Source organism: Colossoma macropomum, unplaced genomic scaffold (genome assembly GCF_904425465.1).
Source record: "Colossoma macropomum unplaced genomic scaffold, Colossoma_macropomum, whole genome shotgun sequence".
Lineage (NCBI taxonomy): Eukaryota > Metazoa > Chordata > Actinopteri > Characiformes > Serrasalmidae > Colossoma > Colossoma macropomum.
In genome coordinates this window covers 33399769-33420265 of record NW_023494801.1, presented here as the reverse complement: position 1 = coordinate 33420265, position 20497 = coordinate 33399769, and the positions used below count along the sequence as shown (strand labels likewise).

Here is a 20497-nt window from a genome sequence, read left to right as displayed (position 1 = left end):
ACTGGTGAAGCTCATACACCTGTCAAAAGTCTGGGGACACAAATGATCATCTTCACCCTCTTCACTCTTAAAAAAGATGTTTACACAACATAAAAGAACCTTTTTGGTGCTGAATAGAACCCTTTTCAAAAAGGTTCTGTATAGAACTATATAAAGCACAGAACACCTTAAACACTCAAAGATCACTTCATACACAAATGATCATGTTTTCTCTTTTGGGTTTGCAGATATGTAACATATTACAGCCTACATTCTTAAAACATGGTTCTTCAAGGGTTCTTTAGTCAAGAAAATGGTTCTATATAGAACCATGAACACTCAAAAAGCTCTTTGCATAACTAAAGGGTTCCTTATAGCACTCAAAAGGGATATCCTACTGTTGTGATGTCAAGCTTGTAACATAGAAGAACCCTTTTTGGTGCTATATAGAACCCTTTTTTTAAAAGGTTCTATATAGAACCATATAAAACACAGAACACCATTAACATTCTTTGCATCACGAAATGGTTCATCAGACTGATGGAGAATGTGTTTTATAGGGTTCTATATAGAACCTTTTCAGGTGCTATATAGAACCCTTTAGTTATGCAAAGAGTTCTTTACTAAAGAATCCTTGAAGAACCATCTTCTAAGAGTGTAGGTGAACCCCAAAGAGAAAATATGATCATTTGTGTGTGAAGGGTTCTTTGAGTATTCACTGTGTTCTGTGTTTTATATGGTTCTTTATAGAACCTTTTTGAAAAAGGTTTTATTTAGCACCAAAAAGGGTTCTTCTATGTTACAAGCTTGACTTGACAGCAATAGGATAACCCTTTTGAGTGCTATATAGAACCCCTTAGTTATGCAAAGAGATCTTTGAGTGTTCATGGTTCTGTATAGAACCATCTTCTTTACTAAAGATCCCTTGAAGAACCATCTTTTAAGAGTGAAGGTTTTAAGACATTACATATCTGCAAACCCAAAAGAGAAAACATGATCATTTGTGTGTCAAGGGTTCTTTGAGTGTCCATGGTGTACCGTGTTTCATACGGTTCTATATAGAACCTTTTTAAAAAGGGTTCTATTCAGCACCAAAAGAGTTCTTCTATTGTTACAAGCTTGACATTGCAAGAATAGAAGAACCTTTTTGGTTGCTATATAGAACCCTTTAGTTATGCAATGAGTTCTTTAAGTATTCATGGTTCTATATAGAACCAACTTCTTTACTAAAGAACCCTTGAAGAACCATTTTTTAAGAGTGTAGGCTTTGATATGTTACATATCTGCAAACCCAAAAAAGAAAACATGATCATTTGTGTGTCAAGGGTTCTTTGAGTGTTCATGGTGTTCTGTGTTTTATATGGTTCTACAAAGAACCTTTTTGAAAGGGGTTCTATACAGCACCAAAAAGGTTTTTTTTATGTTACAAGCTTGACTTCACAACAATAGGATAACTTTTTTTGGTGCTATATAGAACCCTTTAGTTATGCAGAGAGTTCTTTGAGTGTTCATGGTTCTATATAGAACCATTCTCTTTTTTAAAGAACCCTTGAAGAACCATGTTTTAAGACTGTAGGCTTTAACATGTTACATATCTGCAAACCCAAAAGAGAAAACATGATCATTTGTGTGTCAAGGGTTCTTTGAGTGTCCATGCTGTTCTGTGTTTCATACAGTTCTACACAGAACCTTTTTGAAAATGGTTCTATTCAGCACCAAAAAGGGTTCTTCTATTGTTACAGGCTTGACATTGCAAGAGTAGAAGAACCCTTTTGGGTGCTATATGGAACTCTTTGGTTACGCAAAGAGTTCTTTAAGTGTTCATGGTTCTATATAGAACCATCTTCTTTACTAAAGAACCCTTGAAGAACCATTTTTTTAAGAGTGTAGGCTTTGATATGTTACATATCTGCAAACCCAAAAGAGAAAACATGACCATTTGTGTACAAAGGGTTCTTTAAGTGTTCATGGTGTTCTGTGTTTCATATGGTTCTGTATAGAACCTTTTTGAACAGGGCTCTATACAGCACCAAAAAGCATTCTTCTATTGTTACAAGCTTGACTTCACAACAATAGGATAACTTTTTTGGGTGCTATATAGAACCCTTTAGTTATGCAAAGAGATCTTTGAGTGTTCATGGTTCTATATAGAACCATTTTCTTTTTTAAAGAACCCTTGAAGAACCACCTTTTAAGAGTGAAGGCTTTAAGACATTACATATCTGCAAACCCAAAAGAGAAAACGTGATCATTTGTGTGTCAAGGGTTCTTTGAGTGTCCATGGTGTTCCATGTTTCATACGGTTCTATATAGAACCTTTTTGAAAAGGGTTCTATTCCGCACCAAAAACGGTTCTTCTATTGTTACAAGCTTGACATTGCAAGAATAGAAGAACCCTTTTGGGAGCTATGTGGAGCCTTTTGGTTATGCAGAGAGTTCTTTAAGTGTTCATGGTTCTATATAGAACCATTTTCTTTACTAAAGAACCCTTGAAGAACCACCTTTTTAAGAGTGTAGGCTTTGATATGTTACATATCTGCAAACCGAAAAAAGAAAACATGATCATTTGTGTACAAAGGGTTCTTTAAGTGTTCATGGAGTTCTGTCTTTTATATGGTTCTATAAAGAACCTTTTTGAAAGGGTTCTATACAGCACCAAAAAGGTTTTTTATGTTACAAGCTTGCCTTCACAACAATAGGATAACTTTGTTTGGTGCTATATAGAACCCTTTAGTTATGCAAAGAGATCTTTTAGTGTTCATGGTTCTATATAGAACCATTCTCTTTTTTAAAGAACCCTTGAAGAACCATGTTTTAAGACTGTAGGCTTTAACATGTTACATATCTGCAAACCCAAAAGAGAAAACATGATCATTTGTGTGTCAAGCGTTCTTTGAGTGTCCATGCTGTTCTGTGTTTCATACGGTTCTATACAGAACCTTTTTGAAAAGAGTTCTACTCAGCACCAAAAAGTGCTCTTCTATTGTTACAAGCTTGACATTGCAAGAATAGAAGAACCCTTTTGGGTGCTATGTGGAACCCATTAGTTATGCAGAGAGTTCTTTGAGTGTTCATGGTTCTATATAGAATCATTTTCTTTACTAAAGAACCCTTGAAGAACCATTTTTTTAAGAGTCTAAGCTTTAACATGTTACATATCTGCAGACCCAAAAGAGAAAAGGCCAGGACCCCCTGGCCCAAAGTTAGTACACACTGCTATAACCTAAGAATAGCTCAGTGAAGCGAAGCCCCTGTAGTTACTGAGTAATAAGCCTCAGTGTGTAATAAGCCTGGGAATTTAAGGGGTTAAGTAGGAGGCAAAGCATCCCCAGACTTCTACCAGGCAGTGTGTATTTGCAGACCTTTTCCTTTATCGTCCAGCAGTGAGGTTGAGAGATAAGCTGTACCAGCAACATTCGCTCCAGGGCTTTGACAGCATGAGGACAAAACTCACACAGTCACGCTGTGTCCTACAGGAGTTCCTGAGGACTTTGGCCCTGGAGGGCGCAGCCTGTGGGGGCTGGGAGCTGATGGAGAAATTTACAGGCATGCAGCAGAGAGAGGTTAATTGCCGCTCACTTTATACGGGTAAATGTTTAACAGCCGGATTGAGTAACTGCACGGAAAGAGCAGCAAGAGGCTTTTACAGCTCCACCAAACAATAACGGCTTCTGCTGGATGGGATCGTCTTGTGGTCTACAGAGTGTCGGAGGCAGCTGGTGGGGATTTCGAAATCAAGATGCACTGTTTCTCATACAGAACAGGCAGAAACTACACGAAGCTGAAGTTTTTGAGTTTGACCAAATTTTTTTACTGCTCCTTTTTATTATTAGACAGTTTTTGTCATTTGTTTTGGTCATTTTCACTGGAAAAAATTAGGTTTGCCCAACTTAAAACGATACAGTGACTGTTTACATGGCTTTTCTTGAGTTGACTCAACTTGAGTTCACCCAGCTCAAACCTCTTAGTTGAGTCCAAAATTCTTCTAGCTCTGCATCTCAGTTAGATAAACAAAACAGAATTGGTGTTATTTTACTCAGTTTCCCCACTAGCTGGCGCTCTGTCTATCACACAGTCCCATCTGGCATATTCTCCTCTTGGGCTTCTGGATAGGGACAGCTGTGGTGTTGCTGGGATTCAAACTCACAACCTCCTGATGTTGGGATGAATCATTAGACAGCTGCACCACATGAGACGATGCTTGAAAGTTAAAACGACACATATTTTCTCCAGTGTTTAAAACATCTATAGACACTCAATCTGAGCTGCTTCATGTGTTCCTGAGTGGTGCAGTGGACTAAGCTGTCACCCCAACAGGAGGTTGTGAGTTTGAGCCCCAGCGATGCCACAGCCATCCATAAATGTGTACTCAAGAGGAAAAATGTCCAGCAGGACTGTGTGATGGAAAATTCCTGGCTAGTGGGGAAGTTGAGTATAAAAAACAAGCTCACTGAGATGCGGAACTAAACAATTAAGAGAATTTTTGACTCAACTAAGAGGTTTAAGTTGTGTCTACAAGTTGAGTCAACTCAAGAAAAGCCATGTAATCAGTTACTGTATCATTTCTCATCTTTAACAGTGTTGACATTAAGAACGTGGTCATGTGTGAAATCGGGTTCTTTAAGGGCTGCATATGTGCTGTATTTGTCATACAGAGCATACAAAGCTATGTTCAGCTTGAGCAGGTCAAGCAGTTGAAAATTAAAATGCTACAAAAATGGAGATCCTTGTTTTTGGACTGTGATGTTATAGTAAACTTTGTTTGAAAGTGCCTAAACAATATATTGTCTTCCATAATGTTTAACTACATCTTTTACGCTTTGACTTTTTTATTACACTTTTATTATGACAGGATTACGTTTACTTCATCAATCCCGTTTTTCTATAATGCTTAGCTACATTAGAAATGCGAGTCACCAGCAATGCACCATGAGTTTAAACAAAGGTTGATAGACTGACTGACTGACAATGACTGACTCACTGACTGATTGATTGACAGACTGACTGTTTGATTGACTGATTAACTGACTAAATGACTGACTGATTGACTGACTGTCTGACTGATTGACTGTCTGACTGACTGATTAACTGACTGACTGACTGCCTGATTGATTGTCTGACTGACTGACTGTCTGATTGACTGACTGGCTGACCGACTGAATGGCTGACTTGTTGATTGACTGACTGGCTGACTAATTTACTGACTGACTGACTGACTGAATAAATGAATTGATTGATCGACTGACTGACTGAATGACTCACTGACTGACTGTCTGACTGACTGATTGATCGACTGGCTGACCGATTGGCTGGCTGACTGACTGACTAGCTGAGAGTCTGATTGACTGAATAAATGAATTGATTGATTGACTAACTAAGTGGCTGGTTGATTGACTGACTGGCTGACTTATTGACTGACTGGCTGACTGACTGACTGGCTGACTGGCTGACTGGCTGATTGACTACTAAAACTACAAGCTACATGCTACATATGCCATAAAGCCAAACAAGCAAAACCTACATGAAGCTCCAGACGTCACATTTTTATTTCTTATTATTTACATCTTTATTGTTCATTTATAAAGTTAACAAAACCTATTTACACAATGTACAGACATTTACATATTTTCAGTGCTCTTCTCAAAATCCACACTCTTAAAACTCAAGGTTCCTGAATGGCTTCTAAAACATATGGTTCTAGAAAAAACTGTTCATTGGTATAGAACATTCACATCATGTGGAGGTTCTTTAACCTTCAAAAAAGTTCTGTACACTATATATTATTTACAAAAGATTTAAAGAACCTTCCATTTAAGGTTCTGTAGAAACGAAATGTGGCATTTTCTTTGGCACCATGTATTTTTTCGAGTGCAGGAGTGGAACAGGCAGAAAAACAGCAGCTGTGGAGTCTCTCCATACGCAAAGCTCTCAGGTCTGGGGTTTTTAACCTTGGTGCAGATAACGGAAGCCCTGGCCTGAGGATTCTGGGATGAGGTGACAGTGTTTCCAGAGTTTTATTCAGTCTCTGGACCGGCTGAAGAACTGGTCTCTGCTGGACTCGACTCAGAGACCTCATGTAGTGGAAAAGAGGTAGATTCTGAGTACGCAGGAGGAGGATCACGAGGAATAAAGTCAGGCTTCAGCTCCAACTGCAAAAGACAGACAGACAGATAGACAGTCAGACAGTCAGATAGATAGATAGACAGACAGACAGAACGACTGATAGACAGATAGACAGGCAAATAGACAGACAGACAGACAGACAGACAGATAGATAGATAGATAGACAGACAGAAAGACTGATAGATAGACAGACAAATAGATAGACAGACAGACAGACAGACAGACAGCTAGATAGATAGATAGATAGATAGATAGATAGATAGATAGATAGATAGGCGGGCAGGCAGGCGGACAGAACGACTGATAGACAGACAAATAGACAGACAGACAGACAGACAGACAGACAGATAGATAGATAGATAGATAGATCAGACAGAAAAACTGATAGATAGATAGTCAGACAAATAGATAGATAGATAGATAGATAGATAGATAGATAGGCAGGCAGACAGACAGACAGATAGATAGATAGACAGACAGATAGACAGAAAAACTGATAGACAGATAGACAGAGGATTATTATTAATCTCAGAAGAAAACTCATTACAAGTACACACGAAAACTTATAAGGACGCTACTACAAATAATAGACTTAATTAAACAAAGAACCCCCTAATTAACTTTTTGGAACCCCTTCATGTGTCAAAATCAAAATTCTGGGGAGTCTCTGAATATAAACTCATGACATAAATCTGTCCATTCGGGAAAAACAGATGCTCAAATACAGATTCAGTAAAGTTTAATGCTTATCTGCTTCAGTCACAATCAGCTTCTGTCTTTGTTAATCTTAACTAGAGCTGCAGCACTGCTCTGCCTCAGGGTGGCGCTGTAGCAGACCAGTTCACCTAGTTGGTCCTTAATAGCCTAGAAACTGTAACTCTGCCCTCCTCGGTCTCCTTTGAGCTGCTGAAGATTTAGCATAATACAGTATTGATTAGATAAAGCATGTGTTGGATAATAACTACAGTTAATACTGATCTTGATGGGCTGGAAATGATTAAACAAAACACTGACATACATAAAATCACTTGTTTTATTATGTAATATTAGTGTTTTTCTGAGAAAATCAACACTGATCAGATAAACAGCTTTTTTAATATAATTTTCTCAGGTGCCTGAACCTTTAGTGAAGGACTGAATACCATTATATATTTGCAATAATCTCATATCTCCATTTTTGTCATTTTTCAGTTTGACATAATTAGAAAAATGCCTATTTCCTTTTACCTAGTGTGTTGAAATTGCACGATGAATGGACCAAGAGAAACTGCCTTTTGTTTTTGTGTATATATATATATATATATATATATATATATACACACACACACACACACACACACACACACATCACTGCATGGACTCAGAAACACTTCTGAAAAACTGCCACCTTCTCTGGGCCCGCGCTGATTTAAAATGGACTGAGGCGAAGTGGAAAAGTGTCCTGTGTCTCCCAGGCTAAAGACCACTCAGCTTGTTATCAGTGCAGTTCAAAAGCAAGTATTCATGATGGTATAGGGGGGCATTAGTGCAAAAGGCATGGGTGACTGGCACATCTATGAAGGCACCATTAATGCTGAACGATATATACACGCTTTGGGCAACATATGCTGCCATCCAGACAACGTCTTTTTCAGGGAAGGCCTTGATTATTTCAGCAAGACGATGTCAAACCACATTCTGCATGTATTACAGCAGCATGGCTCCGTATTAAAAGAGTCCGGGTGCTAAACTGACCTGCCTACAGTCCAGACCTGTCACCACTGAAAATATGTGGCACATAATGAAATTAAAAATATGACAAACGAGCCCCCAAACTGATGAGCAACTGAAATCCTGTATCAAACAAGAATGGGAAAACATTTCACTTTCAAAGCTACAGCAGTGTCTCCTCAGTTCCCAAACGTTTACAGAGTGCTGTTAAAAATAGAGGTGATGAAACACAGTGGTCAACAGGCCCCCGTCCCAACTTTTTTGGGCTGTGTTGTTGGCATCAAATTCAAAATGGGCATATATTTTTCAATAAACAATAAAATTTCTCAGTTTCAACATTTGATATGTATATATGTATGTTAGGGGTGTTATGATTCTCCAAATCAATGGTTCAGTCCAGACTTTAACTTTTGAGCCATGCTTCATTTCATACCTTGATTTTTTTGTTTGTTTGTTTGTTTGTTTGGTTTGTTTTGTTTTTTGAGTAGGGTACAGGGTGAATAAGTAAAAAAAAATGGAAAAAAAGTTCTGGGTTTTATTTAATCACCTACAATTTACAACACTTAAGAATGTGACAGATTAACTTCACATAAATGAACTACGTGAAAAAAATAAACAGAATAATAATTCTGTGATTTAGTGTTAACTTTAGAATAGAAAATGAGTTTTGTTACAATAGTAATGTAATGAGAGCTCAACAGGCTGCAGCTGCAGCGGCGCCAGCGAGTTTGGGTTGAGGGGGCTGGTAACACGGTTTCATTTTACCGAATCGCGACACGAGACTGTGGACGTTTGTATCAAGGTTTTGACCTCGCTTTCAGAATACTTAGACCCCTTACGTATCGCTGCTGTTGGAACAAAACCTCATATCTCCAAAATGGTAACTTTACAGGACAAGGAAAAAAACCTGCTTTGCTTTTAATGTAAGTCAATGGAACCAGAATTTTTTCCAAGTCATTTTGGGCCGTTTCTTTTGAAGATGATGTCCATTCATTATGAAATTTACACACAGTGTAAAGGGCAACAGGCATTTTCAAACTATGTCAAAAGCTGAAAAATGACAAAAATGGAGAGATGAGGTTTTGTTGCGACAGGAGCGAAATATATATATATATCAATAACACTGTTTCCATGTATATATAAAATATAAAAGGATATAAAAGAATAAATCCACATCCTTTACTGTGGCTTTTAATAGCGCTGAAATTCTAGGATAAAAGTCAAGGATAAGATCATAAAGGTCGGGGATAAAACCTCATTTTCAGTAGACTTAGCACTCAGCACTTTAGCAGGAGAAGGTTCCTGCATATCTAGTTCTAGGAAAAACCTCTGATCAGTATAGGACCTAGATTATTATTACCACATCGCCTTCTGTCACAAGAGCCTGATGGTGGTTGGTTACAAAATCTACTTTTTTTCTCGTAATAATCATTTTCTCATTCTCCTGATGCAGAAAGTGAGGTGAATGAAGGTCTTAGTGATGTATTCAGTGGTAACGGCAGTTACCTCGTGATAAGCGGGAGGGGGGCTGTAGTGGTCCACTGTAGCAGTGCTGTAGTGTGGGGGTCGACGCAGCTGCTCGTCAGGTGGTGAAAAGGGGATGACGAAGATGGATGGCCGCTCTGGAGTGCTGAGAGTCCGAGTCCGTGACTGGCTCTCCAGCTGCTCCCTGCGGACCCTCTGGAGGGCCTTACAGAGGGAGAAGCAGCAGAGAATCACGATAGCGAAGGCAACTACCGGAACAAAGACCCTGCAGGAGAACGCAAGTGTTTACAGGGTGTGGAGAGGAGACCAGAGATCAGTGTCCACTTACTGTATCTTACACATCATCTTCTATGAATGATTCAGCATCTACTATGATTTATTCAGTATCTATTATGAATTATTCAGTATCTACTATGAATTATTCAGTATCTACTATGAATTATTCAGTATCTACTATGAATTATTCAATATCTATTATGAATTATTCAGTATCTACTATGAATTATTCAGTATCTACTATGATTTATTCAGCATCTACTATGAATTATTCAGTATGTACTATGATTTATTCAGTATCTACTATGAATTATTCAGTATGTACTATGATTTATTCAGTATCTACTATGAATTATTCAGTATGTACTATGATTTATACAGTATCTACTATGAATTATTCAGCAACCACTCCAAATTATTCAGTATCTACAACTAATTATTCAGTTTGTACTATGATTTATTCAGTACTATGAATTATTCAGTTTGTACTATGAATTATTCAGTATCTACTACAAATTATTCAATATCTATTATGAATGATTCAGTATCTACTATGATTTATTCAGTATCTATTATGAATTATTCAGCATCTACTATGAATTATTCAGCAATTCAGCATCTACTATGATTTATTCAGTATCTACTATGAATTATTCAGTTTGTACTATGAATTATTCAGCATTCACTCCAATTTATTCAGTATCTACTATGAATTATTCAGTTTGTACTATGAATTATTCAGTATCTACTATGAATTATTCAGCATTCACTCCAATTTATTCAGTATCTACTATGAAATATTCAGTTTGTACTATGAATTATTCAGTATCTACTATGAATTATTCAGTATCTATTATGAATTATTCAGCATCTATGAATTATTCAGTATCTACTATGAATTATTCAGTATCTACTATGAATTATTCAGCATCTACTATGAATTATTCAGCAATTCAGCATCTACTATGATTTATTCAGTATCTACTATGAATTATTCAGTTTGTACTATGAATTATTCAGTATCTACTATGATTTATTCAGTATCTATTATGAATTATTCAGCATCTATGAATTATTCAATATCTATTATGAATTATTCAGTATCTACTATGAATTATTCAGTATCTACTATGAATTATTCAGTTTCTACTATTAAAATAATGTGCAGGTTCTGTCGTTATGAGAGTGAGGAACTGAAGTGCGGAGTCCACATACAGACCCTTCGAGTTAAAAGCGTTAGAAAGGGAAGAGACACTTACTGTATAATAGGAAAGGATCCATTTGATAACATCATGCTGCAGAAATGCCCAAATCTCAAAGGAAATCTGAGGAAAGAAAATTGATTGAAAATCAGTCTGAAATGTTATTAATTTTTTAAGCTCACTCTTACTGGAATATTCAGACTTAGCAATGTGAAACGATAATAACTTTGTTTGGATGTACTGACCCTTCCCTCTAAGGGGACAAGTGGCCAGCAGAATGCAGCACACAGCATAACAAAGCCACCAGACCTCCTCGCTGTAGGGGTCAGGCCCTGTACTGTCTCTTGGTGTACACTGCACATGCACTCTCCCACTTACGGAGAACATGGTGAAAGATGAAGGATCTGACCAGATCACTGTTTTCTCATCTCTTTTTACACCACTGACCTCTCAGATGGTCATTCATCTTTGTAATGAGGTGCAGCCTCTCTATGCAGCTGTGGATGGACTGTTCTGCATTGATGATTGAAAAGCTGCTCTCATGTATTGCACTGATGTATGAGCTTCACGCTCACTGAGTGCAATTTCAAGCACAATTTCCAGCCCTGCTTACTGTCTTTCCCACAGATCTACAGATCCAAGTGCACAGCCAGTGGAGCAGTCACTGCCACTGTAGCTCCATCAGTGCCCCAGTAATGAACCCTCAAACTCACTTAGATATTTTCTTCTTGCCATCTTGATCCACACTGCACTGTTTCTCCACGTATTTATTCAGATTCGCCTTTAATTTGTCACTCTGTATAATCAGAATAAGCATTAGCACACATACTACAAACGATTCAGAACTGCTCTGCTTCTACAGAGCAAAACATGGGTTCTCTAGTAAAGACAATGGTTCTGTGTGAACCATGAACGCTCAAAGAACCATTTGAATGCATAAATGGAGCTGCGCTTGGTGAAATGGTTCTTCAGGCCGATGGAGAATGTGTGGTATATGGTTCTATATAGCTCCAAAAAGGGTCAACGATGTCAAGCCTGTGACAAGAAGAACCTTTTTTAGTGCTATTTAGAACCCTTTTCAAAAAGGTTCCATACATAACCATCCTCAACACATTCTCCATCAATTTGAAGAACCATTTCACCATGCAAAGAACCCTTTAAGCATGCAAACTCAGGTTCAAACTACTTTCCTAACTGAAGAATCCTTGAAGAAGCATCTTTTTAAAGAGGGTAGGATACATTGGTTGGTTGCCAGTGGTCATAAAATCAGTCAATGTCACTGATTCAAGGTGACCAATGGATGAAGAGATCTGATAGGCCCTCAAAGGCTCCACCCTCTTCAAACATCCAGTTCCCTCCAAACATCAGTGCTAACAACTACAGGAGGGGTCGGCAACACACGGCTCTGGAGCTGCGCTTGGCTCTTTTACTGCCCTGTTGTGGCTCCACAGAATCAGATTAGTAGGTAAAAATAAAATAATCCTCCTCTACAGTAAAATAAAGCTCTGCTGATCGTTCAACACAGTTTAACAATAAATGGTCTTAAACTCTGGAGTTAATGTAGAACTGCTAATTCACCCTTTAACCCTGAAGATCAGCGCAGACTGCTGGTCACCATAGCAACACAGACAATCTCGCCTAGCTAGTAGCTAACGAAACGGCAAAGAGAGAGATTTAAGACGAACATCGATAATTTGGAGCTGAATGGACTTATTTGTGTTTATAATCACTCCAGCTGGTTTCCTGATACGTTTAATCTGCAGTGAGAAACTGATGAACACTAAAAAGTCAGTTTCTCATTCGCCAGCTTCTCGTTGTCATTTTTCCCGTCCCATCTTAAATGATGCAGCAGTTACATTCAGGTGCCTCAGGCGCCATTTAAGGTGGAGCGAGAAAATCCAAAATAGAAACTGGTGAAGGAGAAGCGACTTCAGCCTCGTAAAAAATTTAATATTGACATTTTACAAGAAACTGTTCTACTTTTGAGGAAAAGTTTCCTGCTGGAGATGCGAGAAAAGCGGCTATAGCTGAGCTAAAGCTTAAAGCAGAGCAAAGTAAGTCTGTGTTTTCATTTATATTTTTTAGCCTATACTAGAACATCAGCACCTACCGAGACAGATTTACAGCCAAGATGGTAAAATGGACATAAAATGTTGTGGCTCGAAAGAACAAAATGGCTCTTCTTAACATTTGGGTTGCAGATCCCTGATTTACAGGAACAATAATGAGGAACAGAAATGCTAAATTGATGTATCAGTCGCATTACTGAGCGTGATTTGATCTACCTTCAATGTTTTGCATTAGCTGCCTCAACGACAGCTGTAAAAGTGCAGCTCTTCTAAAAGCTCCCCCTAGTGGGGAAAGTACAGCCTGCTCAACATGTGTGAGTGAGTTACAGGCCAGTTCAATGAGGTGCATCTAAAAACAAGGGAGGTTTATCATTTACTGCATGCAGTTACCTTAGGAGATGATGCACGCCTCACACTGAGCCAATTTACTGTACTCTCTATTTTCATTTACAGCTCAATTTAGATGTGGCCACTTTGCTGGTTGTGAGATGCGTATCACAATGTGTCCAGACATTTTATTAAGTGACTCACTAAATAAAAACATCCCGTTTTCCTACACGTCTTATTTGAATAACGTTACGGAAAAACAAATACTAAGCTGAGATTGTCGGTTTCACCTGGTGGGCCTCCGGAGTAAAAGTGTGCCTGGGGCCTCCAAGTCTACAGCCAACCCTACTGACCATAGACTAAATCTCTTAATGTAAAGTAAATAAACAGGTGGCAGTTTAATTACCTAATCATGATCTGAACCATCCTAAGCTCATAATTCTCCCACTGGAACCATTTGTATTGGGTCAGAGTTGAGCAGCAATGATCTTTTTTAAAGAGCACGTCCTCTGTTTAATGCTTACACACCGAATTAGCAGTAAAAAACTACAGGCAAAGGAATAAAGACCAATAAACATTTCATTTAACAAGCTTTTCTCAGAGCAACGAGGAAACCACGTTTGTCTAATTCATCATATTCCTGTCCAGAATTATGTAAAACATTATCTCTTAATGGCTGGTGGCACCAGCACCCTTAACAAGCTCTATCAAGAACTGTTTTTTATTGGCATCGCAGCCATTTTTGATCTTAACTGTGTTTGTTCCCAGAAATAAAATCCAAAAGGTCATGAAGGAACATAAGCTCGGCGTAAAGGAGTAATAAACCTTCTTAAACAGACTGCAGCCAACTTCAACAGCAAATGTAAGAAGATTAGTAGAAATCTTTTCAACGGGGTTTATATGCTGATTCCCAAACACTGCTGAACGTTTTCCTGCAGGGTCTGTAGTATAAACACATGGAAATATCTAGGATTTGTACCAAAAGGAAACTTTACCAGCTATACTTTTCACGTTTGATCAAACAGCCAGCCGCATTACGGAGCTTCCACAATGACGATTACATAAAGTCTAGTTATTTATTGGGGCCCAATCAAATGCAGTATCATGTGTGCAGAGCTAGAGCTGCCAAATCCACACCAGCCATCCAGCTGTGGTTAGAATTTTACATTTAAGACACAAAATGCACAACTTAATCCTTAGAGCTTCACATTTACTGTGCAAAATTAAGAATTTGTATGTAAAACTTTATATCTAAGCCATAAAACAAAATTTTCATCTTCAAAACTTTACATTTAAGCAGCAAAATTAAGAATTCATCAGCAAATCTTTGCACTTAAGTGAAGAAATGTTTAAAAAATCTTCACAACTTCACATTAAATCCACAAAACAAAAATGTAATTTTCAAAAACTTTACATTTGAGCTGCAAAATTAAGAATTCACCTTCAAATCTTTACATTAAATCAAAAAGAATCTTTACAACTTTACATTAAAGCCACAAAATAAAAATTGAATCTTCCAAACTTTATATTTAAGCAGTAAAATTAAGAATTCATCTTCAAATCTTTACATTTAAGCCAAAAAAAAAAAAAAAAGATCTTTATAACTTTACATTAAAGCCACAAAACTCATTCATCTTTAAACCTTTGCATTTAGGCTAACAATGAAAAATTCATTTTTAAAGCCACAAAATACACCACTTAATCCTTAAAGCTTTACATTTACTGTGCAAAATGACAAATTTGTCTTTAAAACTTCACATTTAAGCCATAAAACAAAAATTTAGTCTTCAAAACTTTACATTTGAGCTCCAAAATTAAGAATTTGTCTTCAAATCTTTACGTTTAAGCCAAAAATAATCAAAATCTTCACATTAATGCCACAAAACAAAGATTTAATCTATAAAACTTTATATTTTAGCAGTAAAATTAAGAATTCATCTTCAAATATTTACATTTAAGCCAAAAAATGAAAAATATCTTCAGAATTTTACATTTTAGCCACAAAACTCAAAAATTTGTCTTTAAAGCTTTGCATTTAAGCAAAGAAATAAAAAATCATCTTGAAAACTTTACATTTAAGCCACAAAATTAAAAAATCCAACTTGAAACTTTTAAAACTACATTTAAGCTAGAAAAGTCTGTCATAAAAACGATTATGAAGGCCTTTCTCCTACTTTACCTACAACATCTGTCCTCATCATCACTATATTAATATTGTTCATCTGTATTCTCATCTGTTTTCAGTATCTTCATCTTTTTCTGTTAATTAGTCGTTATTCTTTACTGTTTTTGGTTAATAGTGATGGTTTGCTCTGCCACTGTAAGCATCTTTACTGGAAATAGCTATTTAAATGCTATTGTTAATATTACTGTTATTGTTATTAATTACATTGTACACAATTACATATACATTGACTTTATTAAAAAGCATCACATAGCAAAAATTATCAACAGAACAGCTCTGTAAGAATCTTAAACTGAATATAGCAGAAAAGATATTATCAAAAGGCCAAACTGACCTCATATAGCAAGAATTCTCTGTAATATATATTTAAAGAAACAGCCCAGTAAATACTAAACAGCAGCACAGAGTGAGCAGGTGTCTTACCTGTACCGGCGCAGGTGATTAGGTGACTCAGATGAGGACGTTTGGCTCTGAGTGCGTGTTATCTGACTGAAGGAGTACGGTCAGTCCAGTTTTACAGTGTTTATGACCACACGCTGCTGGTTAAAGATACAGCGCCTGCACCTGCCGTGTCCTCAAAATAAAGAGCGTGAGGGACGTGAACCCTAACCAGTCAAGGAGAACGGCTGATATCATCAAAACACTCACCTGTGAGAACCTTTTACTTCTGCGCTCCTGAGCCGCCGTCTGTTTGTGTACAGTTATAATATTAATGCAGATATCTGTGATATCAGTGGGGGAACAAACATAATGTATTAATACACAATGCCCAACAAAAGTTTGTCCTCTTTAGAAATTTTTGGAGTATTGTTTGCTTTTTACTGTTACTTTTATAAACTTTATGTACATGAATAAACCTCAATTCATCCCCCAGTGAAAATAAGTTACACATCCCCTACAGGGAACATACTTAAATATGACTTTTTTTGGTGAAATATTTCTATTTTTTTAATTTAGTAGAACATATTTTGAAAAAAAGGGCCGCAACTTTTTCACAGATCATAATTTGTTTTGTTTTTCTTCAATATTTAGAATCAAATAAACAGTAATTATATATATATATATATATATATATATATATATATATATATATGTAAGACATCCATCCATCCATCCATCATCTAAACTGCTTATCCTTCTGGGTCGCGGTGGGGTGCTGGAGCCTATCCCAGCTGTCATTGGGCGGAAGGCTATATGTAAGACAATGTCGCTATATTAAATATTATACATAGAAGATGTACCAACTTCTAAGACTGAACTTAGACTTATTGGAACAACGAAGCAATATTTTAATTAATGGCCTTTTGACTGGAAACTATATTAACCAAGAGTGGTCATACACACCACGTATCGCCCTTTTTCAGTTTTCAAAATAATTTGAAAATGCCTGTTTTCATTTACATTGTGTGTAGATTTAATAATCGTTAGACCAAAAGAAACGACCCAAAATTACTTGGAAAAAAACTCTGGTTCCATTGACTTACATTAAAAGTAAAGTAGGTTCTATCTTCTCCTGTAAAGTTACCATTTTGGAGATATAAGGTTTTGTTCTGACAACAGCAATATATATATATATATATATATATATATATATATATATATATATGTGTGTGTGTGTATATATATATATATATATATATATGTGTGTGTATATATATATATGTTTATATTATATATATATATACACATAGATAGATAGATAGATAGATAGATAGATATGTATATACACACATACAGAGAGAGAGAGAGAGAGAGAGAGAGAGAGAGTATATTAAAACTCGGACGCAAAGTTCTTAAACAGACTTTACTGAACTTTTACTCTTCACTTCACATCCAACACAACATTTAGTAAAATCTTTAGAGAAACAGATACACTCCTGTCTGTATTAATCACTTGAGCAGAAAATAAAGAATAAACTAAACTAAAATAAATATTATACATCTGATGTTTCTCCTTGATTTGCATTCAGCTGCATGTCGTTAAAACCAAAGATTCGATCTGAATAACAGCAGCAAAACAGCTCATTCATTCACACAAATAGCCACCATTTCACCTGCGTACAGTCATCGTTTCTAAACCAAAGACTGAGTGGTCGCTTTTGCTGAGTTTCAGAAATGAACTGAAGTTCTTCCACAGTGAAGCTGAACGTATCTGTTAATTAAGCCTACAGCTTTAAGAACAGCACGTGATTGAAGATCAAAATCAGTCACATGATAAGGAAACTAGGGCCGAGCTCTTATCAGCAATGAGTCACTGTTAGTTGCTTTATTTGCTGTAAATAAATATCAGAACTTAGTACTAAGTAGAAAAATAATTACAGTAATCATTGCTTAGTCAGTGCAGAGACAACTAAAAATGCCATTGATTTAAATTCCAATATAAATATCACAAGTATCATAATATAATGATTCATATTATTTATTATATAACAGTGCTGGGCGATATACAACCTAGACAGGCAAATCTTTTGAGTGGCAACGTTTGTAGCAATGTGTTTGAAACCTAATGACCCTATACAACTGCAGCATCTACACCGTTAGTAATAAAGGTTCTGTTCAGGTACGTTTCTCGTTCATCAAGGTACAAACAGTGTAAATGTTCCCTCAAAGGTACAACAGTGGTTTTAAGGTCTGATTGTGAGCCTTAAATAAGTTTCTCCAGGTGAAAAGTTCGTATTTGTACCTTTTCATAACCGAATGTTTTAAAACCGAACAGTAAAATAAAAGTCTGGAGACGAGACGGGGTGTGTGGAGTCAGTACAGCTTAGAACATATCATTTCAGTGGATTATGGTTCAGTTATGTTCCCTGACTGAAGGTACTGAGATGAACCGTTGAGGGTCCCACCCCAGTGATAAGAGGGGGACTGACCCAGTGACAGTTTAGTACCCTTTTTTCTGAGAGTGTGTGATGCCATGAGGTTTGCTGACGATTTACTTTAACATAAGCCATCGACTGTGTGTTTCAGATTGTATTAAAGGACAGATTTAAATCATGTAAATTAAAGATACAGTAAGTTTCCTTTCAGTAAACTGTGTAATTTCGATGTAACTGTATTAGAAACAAGCACAAAAGCATGGACCCATTTACTGTATTACTTTATACATAATTAAATATCATCTAATACAGTGAAACTGTCATAACTTTGGAAAATATGGTGATACTGAATTTTATCAGTACTGCCCAGCACGGCTATATAATGTTATATAAATGCTGAATCATCCTTCTGCTATAAAAATGTCCTTGAAAAGTAACACTATTCGCTATAATGTGGTTTTTGTGCATATGGCACTGTCCCTATTTACTGAATATCCTTCCAGCAGCCCCGCATGGCCATGGACGCTGATGTGGTCACTTAGCTGGTGGTCTGCACGTAGTTTCCAGGGAAATATCCCTCCACTCCGTTCAGGACCCCTTCATACCAGCCGTCCTCATTCTTCTTGGTCACGTAGATGATGTCGCCAGTCTGGAAGGCCAAGTCCCCTGACTTGCCGGTGTCATAGCTGTACAGTGCCACCACTTGGCAGGAAAAGAGAATGACAATAAAGTGAGAGGATGACATTTCAGTTCTCAGGACAAAAGACACACAAAATTCACTGTTTTAGCTACAGCCACATGCAAGAGTCTCGGGACAAGGCGAGATGTTTTGTTGATTTGAAAGTAAGTGCAGGGAAACGAGCCTAAATGTGGCATTTTCGGCGAATTTGAGTGCATAATTTCTGTTTGTTTGCTGTGTTTAACGTACTGGAAAAAATAAAACAAAAAAAATGTGTCATTACTTTTGCACAGGCTGCATTTTATGTTTTATCTTTTCCAGTGTGTTAAATTAGGCAAATATGAACTAATTGTGTACTAAAATGTGCAGAAGTGTGAAAATAAAGCAGATGTTCAGGAAGGACACTGAAATTATACAGCTTTGAAGATTGGCTGTGACACAATGACAGTTTTGAAATGAGTTCATTTTTTCACTGTGTCACTTTTAAAGTTTCTGCTGAGAGTCAAAACCGCTGGTTAGATGTTCCCATATTTGCCCATGGGGTCCCCTAGCGGCTCGGGACCCTGAGCATGCATCCATAAACCCCAACGGATGATGTAGGCATCGGTTCTTAAACCAGTCCACATTTTCTGCTCCATTTTTGTGTGCTGTAAGTTGAGTTAGAGCAAAAATGTGGAACGTCTGGTCTGGTTTGAGAACCACTACTACAATGCAGTTTTCTGAGCTGCTGCTCAAGGTTTGTGTTTTTTTTTCGCAAAGATAGTTTTACTGCAGTCGTTATTGTAACAATACCGTTACGGCTTCAGTGTAAGAAACTGCTTTAGCCTATTTGTGTTAGAAAGCACATCAGACTATTTATTACTTAGTAAGTGTGAGATGATGTAGTCATGCCGACTTCATGCTAACTGATGAAGGTATAAGCTTCCATTACTTGTTAGCTACATTAGCTTAAGAAGTTTATCCAAGTGTGCTGTCAGTATACAAGAATCCTTGGCTTATACTTACAAGTATACAGAAAAGTTTAAGTATATGCAGCCTATACTTGTACTTAAACTTTTGACTGAGATGTACTTAAGAAAAGTATTAGTAAGTATAAAGTATATATATATATATGAACACACACACACACCGATCAGGCATAAAATTATGACCACCTCTTTGTTTCTGCGCTCACTGTCCATTTTATCAGCTCCACTTACTATATAGGTGCACTTTGTAGCTCTACAGTTACAGACTGTAGTCCATCTGTTTCTCTGCATACTTTGTTAGCCCTCTTTACCCTGTTCTTCAGTGGTCAGGACCCCCATGGACCCTCACTGGGCAGGTACTATGTGGGTGGTGGATCATTCTCAGCACTGCAGTGACACTGACGTGGTGGTGGTGTGTTAGTGTGTGTTGTGCTGGTACGAGTGGATCAGAAACAGCAGTGATGCTGGAGTTGTTAAACACTGTGTCCACTCACTGTCCACTCTATTAGACACTCCTACCTTGTCTGTCCACCTTGTAGATGTTTAGTCAGAGACGATAGCTCATCTGCTGCTGCACAGTGTGTGTTGGTCATCCTCTAGTCCTTCATCAGTGGTCACAGGACGCTGCCCACAGGACGCTGTTGGCTGGATATTTTTGGTTGGTGGACTATTCTCAGT

General features: G+C 37.3%; 2 protein-coding genes across 2 annotated transcripts in view; both read right to left on the bottom strand.

Moving 5' to 3' along the window:
* Positions 1-5501: 5501 nt before the first annotated feature.
* si:dkey-283b1.6 lies at positions 5502-15868 on the bottom strand. The gene is made up of 4 exons (XM_036590513.1): positions 15780-15868; positions 10833-10898; positions 9319-9562; positions 5502-6128 (listed from the first exon to the last, which is right to left on the bottom strand). Exons 2-4 carry the CDS (start codon positions 10865-10867, stop codon positions 5994-5996), a joined length of 414 nt encoding a protein of 137 aa, XP_036446406.1. The 5' UTR covers positions 10868-10898; positions 15780-15868; the 3' UTR covers positions 5502-5993.
* Positions 15869-18154: 2286 nt separating this feature from the next.
* The window catches only part of abi3a (ABI family, member 3a), a 30945-nt gene continuing 28602 nt past the window's right edge, over positions 18155-20497 (bottom strand). The window contains exon 9 of the mRNA XM_036590310.1: positions 18155-18874. Within this exon, the coding sequence (XP_036446203.1) occupies positions 18711-18874 (164 nt within the window). The 3' untranslated portion in view covers positions 18155-18710. The remainder of the gene's footprint in view (positions 18875-20497) is intronic.

Excerpts from the sequence above, each read along its gene's own strand:
- si:dkey-283b1.6 (XM_036590513.1), bottom strand. The coding sequence starts at position 10,867 with ATGATGTTATCAAATGGATCCTTTCCTATTATACA. Across the intron at positions 9,563-10,832 it reads GGATCCTTTCCTATTATACA|GGTCTTTGTTCCGGTAGTTG; the intron begins GTAAGTGTCTCT and ends GTTCTCCTGCAG. Across the intron at positions 6,129-9,318 it reads CCCCTCCCGCTTATCACGAG|TTGGAGCTGAAGCCTGACTT; the intron begins GTAACTGCCGTT and ends TGTCTTTTGCAG.